The sequence below is a fragment of the Coffea eugenioides genome, chromosome 11, assembly GCF_003713205.1.
Source record: "Coffea eugenioides isolate CCC68of chromosome 11, Ceug_1.0, whole genome shotgun sequence".
NCBI lineage: Eukaryota > Viridiplantae > Streptophyta > Magnoliopsida > Gentianales > Rubiaceae > Coffea > Coffea eugenioides.
Genome location: NC_040045.1, coordinates 42,327,199 through 42,337,462, shown reverse-complemented (window position 1 = coordinate 42,337,462; position 10,264 = coordinate 42,327,199). Strand labels below are relative to the sequence as shown.

The window sequence follows — 10,264 nt, the reverse complement described above, 5'->3', positions numbered from 1 at the left end:
AGAAAGAAAAATGAAAATGGGTGCGGGGGCGTTGACGTGCGCAAATCAACCGGTGGTTGGACACGGTCATGACGTAAATGGGGAGTTGTCCTGTAGGTCACGGAGTTTTTTTTTTTTTTTTTTTTTTGCCTTTTCTTTTTCTTTGCATAAATTGGTCCAATGAGATTTTATCAAATCAATTGTTAATGAAATCTAAATTTTCTTGGGGTTTAGCATGATCAGTTAATGAATGAAATTAAATTTGAAAACTTGATATTCAATCTCTGATTAGTTTGTATTTCGACTTTTTTGTTGGAAATAAATGTTTAATTAGTCCCTAATCACTTCACCAAACTAATCAGTCAATTACAATTACAAGTTTCACTTTGAGTTTTTATATAACATCTTTAATACATTTTGACTTGCTATAATTTTCATCTTTTCTTCAAATTTAATTTTCGCATTTAACACATTTAGTGTCTTGATTATCCAAATGTGAATTGTTTACATTGGTATCAAGTTCAATCATTCTATAAACTTAAGGGATATATATACCAAAAAAAGGAGTAGCGCGTTGAAACTTTTAAGGGTGGGGAAACAATTCGGTTGATGGTCAAACATAAAGGACTAAATTGTGAAATTGATACTAAGCATAAAGGACTACTAGCCGAAAAAAATATATACAATTTGCTCTTGTAAATTCCAAGGAACTTGGCAATGTACGTTGGTTGACTTGGGGCCGCCCGCGCAAATGGTTCGTAGATTCCCAGAAAAGGTTTGTAAGCTTCTCGCCATTGTTTCCGCTAAATTCAAGGATAAATTTGTGCTTTCGTCATTCTTTGTAGATCTACTGAATCAACCCCTCACCTCACTCATAAGTCATAAGTCACAACACCATCCTAAGAATCGTTTGCCTATGTTAAAAGATTATTTTTCACGATTTTATTTTTAAAAGTTACTTTTTACATATACTTTTATTTATTTAAGAAAACTTGAGAGCCGAAATCGGAATCTAAAGGCTGATGTGTTTGAGATATGAAATTTGAATCTATTAAATTATCAAATTATTAATTACTAAATTTGATATATTTGAGTGTGTATCACATCAAATGATTAAATGATAAATAATTTATCACTTAATTTTTAGAAAGCAAGTTTTGTGTAATAAAGCGTCACTTAATTAATTCAATTTTTTTTTTATCAAACATTTTTTAACATATTAAGATCTGAACACATTATCAAATGCATCTAAACGTATTAGTATTTGAATCTAATAAATTTAAGCACTGAATTGAGTTGCTAAGGTTAATATGTCTCTCCTATTTAAATTGGGTCATTGAGGCAAGTGCTTCATAGCCCGTTGTCAAATACTAAACCATTTGGTTGGGCTTAACATTCATTGATAGAGAAGTTCAGCTACTAAAGAAACCTCATATCCTAATGTGGTCGTCAACAGGTTAAGTCGCCCGCGAGTCAAGAAGTTTTAGGCCTTTTGGGCCCAATAAGCAAACTAGTTGCCGCTTCGACTATGTTTTTATTTTTTCCCAAACATCAACTTTCAGTTTTCCTGACATCTTACACGCCCCCACGTGAATGGGCTGGTGGTTGGTGCCTCTTCCTCGGGACCGTCAGGTCCTGGGGTCGAACCTCCGCAGCAACATCAGTACCTCCGTGCATCTATCGTGCTTGGTTCTGGTTGGGGCGCTGGGCCGGGCCGGAGTGGGATTAGTCGGGCCGCCTTTACGGTCTTGATCCGGACACCCACTCCGTCAGCAAAAAAAAAAAGACATCTTACACAGCACCCAAAATTCCAATTGCTTGCTCGTTTTAAGGCTTCAGTCTCATTTATATGAAGAACCATTTTTTCAGGTATCAGGAATTACAAAAAGTTTTTGCTGAAACTCTTGTGGTTGTGGGAACACACTACAAGCTAATGCTGAGAATTTCATCATGAAATCAATTTCTTCATCTTTCACTTCATCAAATATTTGCAGCATGGCCTATTAATCTAGTTCTGTTGAAATAAGGGTGGATAACTAAAAGCTAGCTAATTATTCCAAACCATCATATGCTTCTCAAAATGCTACAAGCGATTTTCCCTGAACCTCAAAAGCATCTAACTAAAACAGAAGGAGAGAAACAGAAAAGTTTTCCTGCTAATAAACTAAGCTTATGAACAATCAGAAGTGTTAATCACACCTCAATTTAATACGGTGTGTTAACCACACCTCAATGTTGATTACATGTTTCTCCTCCGAGAAGTCAAGAAAATGAACTAGATGTAGCAGTATTTTCCCCTTGAACATGATGTCCATGTTCTTTACTAGGGGAGAAAGAAGGCAACACTAGGGGAGAAAGAAGAGGGATGGGATCTTTACTGTGATAACAAGAAGCAAATGAAGATGAAGGAAATGCTGAAGAATTTGCAGTATATGCAGTGGATTTTGCTGCACCACTGCATTGCATGGAGCTAGCAACAGTAGCAGCAGGTTTTAGCTGAAGAGGACGCGGTGCTCGCCTTTGCAGTCGACTCAAAGACCTTTTGATCTTCAAATACTCGTCTTTTTCTTTAGGAACCAAGATTTGGAATCCAGGAAACTCATTATCATCAGAGCCCTCCATTTCTGCTTTTGCTTCTCTAGTTGAATAATGCCTCAACAAGCACTACTTTATATGCCATTTCTAACTGACTTTGCCACCGTTTTGGTGCTTAATTTTTTTGGCTGTTTAACTTAGAATTTAGAACCATCTATAGATTTCCTTTTAGTATTGTATAACTCTCAATTATCTGCTCATGCACTCTGTTATCCAGTGATACAAATTAATCAGATAAGAACATGGTCCAGCCTGTATGGCCCCATGAGTTTGTGTTGAAGCATATAGCAACTTGAAATCCCTGCGAATGCGAATGATCCCTTGTGTTTGGTATCTTTTATCTAAATTTGCACCATCATTTCTTTATTTGCTAACCAAAAAAAAAGGAACAGCTCTTGATCTTCAATTCATGTGAGGGGAGACTGGACACTGCTCTGTTGCCATTTAAAAGGCTAGCATATCTTGCATGTCATGTGAGCAAGGAATCAGTATATACTGCATTCTGCATAATTATGTATTTATCTTAGTATATTAAAGTGACAGAAAACCAGAACTTGCACATGACCATGCTCAATTACGATTTCTGTGCAATGCTTTGCCAAATTTTAGTAACCTTTTGCATTAAAAAAGAAAAAACAGTAGTACTATTTGCATTAGCATCAGAGGTGACGGTCAGCATAGAGAAAGAGAACGTAAATCCTATCTGCCCTGGATAAACCCTTAAGACAAAAATTCGAGTGTCTAGCTATGTTCATAAGACACAACGTAAAAATCCCACCAAATTAATGTATGATAAGAAAACTGAAGCTATCTACCTATGAAAATGCTTATTAGCAAACACAAAATGCAAGCATTCTATCTCTATCACGGTTAACAATTCATGGCATCTGCTAAAAATGATTTTTTAATGAATGACTGTGATCTACTAGCTTGTTCCATCTATGAGTTTGAGCCTCTGCAGAAACTGCACTGGCAAGGAGAATCTCCATTTTAATATGCAAAAAATTTGACCATTGATTAGTCTAAGCAGATAATTGTGGTCTGTCTGTGATGTATCTGCTGCTTGTTAGCCTATATTACTAATCTATCTATCTGTATTATCCTCGTTATTTTACCCAATGCGTTTCCATCAAATTAAAAATCTCAAAACTCAAACATGGCATACCATAACTTCTTCAACTTCTCAAAGGCATCATACCATTCTTTAACAGATACGATATTTGCTTTCATCCCTCTCAAGTCTCACCTACCTTTTTCATCACTATGCTTATTTTTCAACTGCGTGCTTGGTGCTAATATTGCTTTGGAAATGTACCCAGAAGTCCCGAACTAGGAAAATACTCAGAGTTAGGAACAATGGGTGTTTTCCCATTGTCATTTATCTATCTGCCACTAAGTCTGAGGTGGCACCACATGTACAACTAGGCAAGCGGCAGCACCCCACTTCATCATCACCATTTAGCACCAACCAATAATGATAATATACCAATCACATAGGCGTTGAATCGGATACAAATTTTAGCCCAGACACATTGAAAGAAACAACAGGAAATTAAATTAGATGCGGATAGCGAGTGGAGGTGGAGGAGGGCCCTATGTGACTCAAAATATACTGAAAAGAGGACCCTTTCAGGCAAAGCAACAACCCCTTTCTTATATTTTGTTTGTTTGAACTTTGAATTGCATGCAAATCTCCTCTCTTTTCCTCCTCTTCCTGTGTTCTCTTCTCCAAAGTTGCACTTCACTTTACTGTTCGGTCAAAGGAAATGGATTAGCTTGCTTTTCCTATTCTAGTGCGGCCCCTTTCCGTACCACAGATACGGACCATCCTGTTAAGGAACAAACGTAGGCAAAAAATGTGTAAAAGTAATGAAAATGGACAGATTTCAAGAGAAGAAGTGGCCAGAGGGATTTAGGCTCTTTAACATATAGTTGTCAGATGTGTTGAGCTTGAAAAATGCCTTGGTTATCACTTCCCACTTGGATTGCTAATTTTTAGAATATTTGTAGAAAAATGTACGTATGTTCTTGGAAAACGTAAAAATTTTTGTTTAGAAAACTTTACAATCCAAAAATTTTCCAGAGTCAGCCGTCAAAGTTACTGCACAAACTGTGTCAACAAAAGGTTAACTCCTATTGGTCAAGTTCCTTGTGCCATCATGTATAGCATGTACTATTAGTTGGATCGTACACGACATTTTGATATTAACTGATCTCGTCTTTGCATCCATTACGTCAAGAAACCCGGTAAAAGATTTCTCAAGATATGGAAGTATACAACAGGCCAGGAGATAGTCAATTAAGGGAACCTCTAAGAAACATCACAGACTTTTGTATTCCAACAAATGAAGAAGCTACTCATCTCCTTCACGGCACCGCATTGTGTGAGAAAATCAACTCACAAAATATAGTAGAATGACGTTCAGACCGGCAAAACTATTTCTAATCATCTGTCTCTATCTGACAAATCTTCAAATGAATGAAGGTCTTAGGAAGTCAACTATAACCTTCTCGTCATACAAAATTATGTAGGTCGCCGACCCACGGCTGACAGTAACAGGGTGTCGGCTAGTCAAAGTTCATCTCTCCATCCAACACAAGCTGAAAAGAATGTGCTAGTTTATAGCAGCTTTCAAACGTATGCGAGTTCTGTAATGCCCACTTCCATTGGTGTACCATTCAATTTCAAATTCTTCAATAACAGTTGAAGAATCATGTCAAACATAAGTTTCTACTCTTGCTTTCTCAAGCTAGTAAGTATTACCAAACAGGGAGATGAGAACAGAAAATTGATACAATTGACTAATACTGCCATAAACTTTAGAATAGCTAAAGATATGCCCTGCACCAATGCTCATTCTTGACTCAATCTTTGTTGCCAATTGCATGATTAAAATTCCATCACAACATTCATCAATCCAACGTTATATTGGATGCATGAATAATACATAGGTAAGGGAAGTAACTGGACAATATTTACAGGCACTAAAGACTAACCTCAATCTCTAACTTTCTTTTTCAACCTCAAGAACAAGCTGTATGTGGTGCTGACTTTGGATAAAAACCTAACGTAGATATCTAAGTTGAGGAATATACATCAGAAGCGCTAAGAACTAACGCGTTCAAGAGTAGGATCTAACCAAGCCGAAGTTGACAAAGGATCTGGACTTGAAGAGACCACCAAAGAGGAACCTTGTCGGAGATTCTTGTGGAGTTTGATTTAACTCTTCTGGGCAACCTTTTACTCTGAGTATTGTCTGTCCTATTGTTTGCCGAATAGAGTCTATAATCTTTCCATCAATGGGATATCCAGAAGCATCACTAACGTAGAATGTATTAGAAGCTTTGCCTGCTCTAGTTGACACTTCTGCTCTGGTGACAGTAAGGCTATTTTCACGGAAGATACGAGTGACATCAGACAAAAGCCCAACTCTGTCTGTAGTGCATAATTCCAGTTTCAATCCCTGGATGAAGAACCAACAAATCAGCAGTCAAAGTCATGTATGAGCCTTAAGAACAGATAGAAAACAGGACAAAAACAATGAAATAGGATTCTATCCACATTGGTCATGAATTATATATGCAAGCAACAGCTATTTAAAATAACATGTCCAAAGCCAGAGGGCAACTAGATCAAATGAAGCAAGCATTTGGCATGAAACAAAATCGGGTGCATATAGGAATATCACATAAAATAAACATTGAAACAAAATTAAACTCCAGCCTGAAATTATATGAAAATTGTACTCATTTCGGCATTGTTAATTTTGAGACTACCACATAGCAGCATCAATTTATAAGTGTCATCGCGGCAGAGTCTAAAAATGGCCAAGTACAACTTGGGAGAATACGCGAAAAATAAAAAAGTCAGAATTGAATCATTCCATTAAACACTTCCAAGTTATCTTTATCATGGCTCTTATTTCTTGTGTTTTTTCGCCAATTACCTCACACAAATACTTCTGGTTTAACAGTACAATGTTCACCAATCCATTTCACACACATGCACTGCTACTAACTAGTTTCCGCCAAGTGGAAAATGCATAAAATCAAGATTGAGTTCAAGCGCAACAACTAGCTGATGTCAAATTAAGACAAACTTCATTAATGGTTATTAACACGGTTGTTAAAATTTTTTACCTCAGATACTCTTCTTTCAATAGCTGCTTCAAGACATTGGATTACTCTTTGCCTCTCCGCATCTGATTTCACAGAGGATCCATCTACATGTCTTACACAATACTCCTTCATATGCAAAAGTGGACTTTAAATTAGTACAAACAACCAAAAAAGAAAAAGAAAAAGAAAGGCCATTTAACTGCCCAAATTCCAACAGCGTCTGCTGCGTAATCATGAAATTCATATACTACCTGATGAGCTTCTGGTCCTTCAGCATCAACATTTCCATGGAAAACCACATACTGCATGTCAGTCAACGTACAGATTATGTCAAAGAGGAGTTTGGGCCTATCCTTGCACCGGATTGTAACTACTGAGTAGTCTTTATCGCACCAATTAACAACATTGACATTAGGCCTTTCTCTTTCATTTAAGGTCTCATGGCCGGTACGTTCGTAGTCTCGGTCAGCGAACATCATCTGGTGAAGCCTTCTCTCAGTGTGAGTAACGCCATGTGAAACAACAGTCTTAGCCTCCCTGGACTTGTTGCTGCCTTTGAGTACATTACAGAGGAGCTGCTTGATCATAGCCAGCCTCTCAGGGTCGGTAATTGCAGCCCCAGTTTCTTTATCAGTTACTTGCATTACAGCTGCAGCTCTGGTGTTGTGGGTCCAAACCTCAGCATTCACCACATTGCATTTTAGGTGGGTTAGGACAGCACTGACTTCAGAAAGTAGACCTGGTCTGTCACTTCCAATTAATTCAATTGAGGTGTGGTCCATTCCTGGTACAACCCCAACAGATCTTCTCATCGACGACGCAAAACAAGAATCTGGACCAAGCGACTGAAGATGAACCAACGGAATGAGTTGGATTTGCCCATAAATGCAACGATAAAATACTCGAAGTCGCCACACTCAATACAACTCACCTTCTGAATGTAATCTAGCACCCCTTCATCAGTTATCTTGTTCCCATCTTGATCAGTGACCTTGAAGACTGCAAAAAGAATCAAATATATCTATCTTTTACTCCATCTACTACTGGTAAATTATGTTCACACTCGGAAAAATGAAAGAAAAATGCTTTTACCATCCATAAACCATCCTCCATCAGAGCATATATAAGCCTTGGTAATTATCAGATTAAGGTCAGTTAGCACTTGTACAACTTCCAGCAGTATGCCATGTTTGTTAGCACTGTCCACCTGCATCGAGGGAACCAAGTTAAGCAAACAAAAGAAATACAGACTAATTCCATCTACTCATACCTCAGAGCAGCTCAGAAAGGAATACCTGTATAACAGTTGCATTTTTGCAAGATTCGTTATCAATAACAACTCTGTCATGAATATGGAAAAATTGGAGTAAAAATCAAGAATTCTGAGCCTTAAGGGTTAAGTAAAATGGCACAAATTGAATTTGGAAAAGGCAAATAGATACCTGGGTGGATTCATTCTTCTAATAAATTTTTCGTACTCATCATCCATGGTTTGTGAATAGCTCACCGAGGCTTTTGGGGGGGACAAAAAACAGCAAACAACAAACTTTAGGTTAGGCCAAAGTAAAAGCTGAAGCTATATAAGATAAATAGAATCACAATTACCAATCACAAAGAAGATACCAGAACCATGAGTGTGAAGCAAGTATAGGAGGCAAAAAATAAAAATAAAAAGCTGACCAATCATGAAGATCTGAATGGGGACTAGAATAAACCAGATATCAACAAGGCCAACTAAGAAGCCTTGAGCCACCCTCAAAAAAAAAAAGGTGCTTGTGCTGCTTGTCTGTGTGGGGTGGGGGATGGTGGGGCTCTGTGTTTCATTGGAAATTCATCAGACCATTGAAACACACACAATTGAGTGTATTCAGCACACACAACACAACAAACAGAGGTACATTTACACCCACAAACACACCTGCTCTGTGTGTGAAAGCAAGCGAAGGAGGTATCATTAGAAATCAGAAGTTGGACATACCAAACATTCAATAAAGATTACACAACTAACAGCACTCAACCAATTCTCATGACCAAGAAACTACCAAAAAAGACAACAATATACCAGCAAACCATTAGCCCAATAACCAAGACTAATAACAAGAACCAAAAAAAACTCGAAACACAACCCATAAACCCAATTAACATGGACTAAACTGAAATCACTACCTACCCACGAAGATTCTTGAACCAAAAAAACCACAAATTTGAAGGACTAATAAGCCGCAAGGCGCAAAAATGGCACATACCCATTACAATTCTTGATCTTCTTCTTCAGATGTTACCTTGAATTTTCTCAACTGGGTTGCCAAAAATACTCTAATTTGCTAACAAAAGAGTCCCCACAACTTTAAGACAACAAAATCTTGACAACCCCCTAACCTCCTTATATAGGACTAAAAAATATATATTTCCAAAAAATTATACTACTTATTCTATACTTGTATTGCCAAATAAGCAAATATCCACCTAGTTAAAGCCTGGGTGAATCTGAAATATCATGGGACCAACTTTCAAAAGAAAAAAAGGAAAAAAAAATCACAGTTCACACACTAAAAAACACACCTTTTTACCCGTGCCTTTTGACAATATCTGCAGTTATACTTTCTTCGTTTGTGTGTAAAGACAAATACAAATATAGTATATGGGTAAAATATGCCTAGATTAGTGCGTGTAGCGTGTGGGAATGGAGGGAAAGTAGCACTGCTGTGCTGGTGTTTTATTTTCTGCACTGGGGTTTCTAATTTCAGTTGCTTTTAAAGATTCAGAGGGACAAGTACCTCCCCAAAGAAAGAGAAGTGGGGCGCACTTTAGCAACGACGCTGGCGGTTAAGGTGTCTGAGCGCGTGGGGGTCTTCTAAAATGCGCTGACTGTCAAATTTAATCGAGTCAAAAAAAAAAAGAAAGATTCCTCTATGGGATAATTTACTGTGGCACGTGTTCCAGGAGGGAGAAGTAAAAGTCTCCAAGGTGTGTGGAGGGGGAAAGAAAACTTAACGGTTTACCGTTTATGATTCTTTTTATTACTATTGGGTATTTGGGTTAGGGAATGTTTATGGCACCACCAGTTATATATACTTGTGCTGAATGCACATTCAATATCTGTGAAATATTAAAAATGTATAATATTTATAAAAAATGTTCAAAACATTTCTCATATTTTATCAAATAAATTTTTTCATTCTTCGCTTTTAAAATATTAACTTAACATCCCTTATAAATTAACGTTAGTAAAATCAAATCATAGTTTTTAGGAGAAAAATGAATATAGTCTATGTCAAATCCTATTTTTTTAGGAACAAAAATAAATATGGATCAGATCATTTATTTAATTACAAATGAGATTTAATCTTTTTGCTCATGAAGAAATGTTCACGTATAGGTCACGTGATGGATCAGGATAAAAGTAATCGAAAAAATAGTTTGAAACCAAATTTTACCGTCTTGATTTTGTAAGGAATATAAAGTTACCATTTTAAAATTGAAGGATTCAAAAATTCATTTAGCGAAATGTAAAGAACGTTTTGAACTATTTTTCCTAATATTTATATCCTATTTATATTTACCCTAAATG

At 36.9% G+C, this 10,264-nt stretch overlaps 1 protein-coding gene across 3 annotated transcripts; it reads right to left on the bottom strand.

The window, feature by feature from the left end:
- Positions 1-5,352: 5,352 nt before the first annotated feature.
- On the bottom strand, positions 5,353-9,429 carry LOC113754197 (ACT domain-containing protein ACR4-like). Of its 3 annotated transcripts, none has more exons than XM_027298554.1 (8): positions 9,256-9,429; positions 8,136-8,205; positions 7,989-8,034; positions 7,786-7,900; positions 7,625-7,692; positions 6,945-7,538; positions 6,715-6,819; positions 5,353-6,038 (listed from the first exon to the last, which is right to left on the bottom strand). In XM_027298554.1, exons 2-8 carry the CDS (start codon positions 8,180-8,182, stop codon positions 5,697-5,699), a joined length of 1,317 nt encoding a protein of 438 aa, XP_027154355.1. In that variant the 5' UTR covers positions 8,183-8,205; positions 9,256-9,429; the 3' UTR covers positions 5,353-5,696. The 3 variants fall into 3 exon arrangements, with proteins under 3 accessions (XP_027154355.1, XP_027154354.1, XP_027154353.1); XM_027298553.1 differs by lacking the exon at positions 9,256-9,429 and adding an exon at positions 8,940-9,208; XM_027298552.1 differs by lacking the exon at positions 9,256-9,429 and adding an exon at positions 8,299-8,412.
- Between the last annotated feature and the right edge of the window lie 835 nt (positions 9,430-10,264).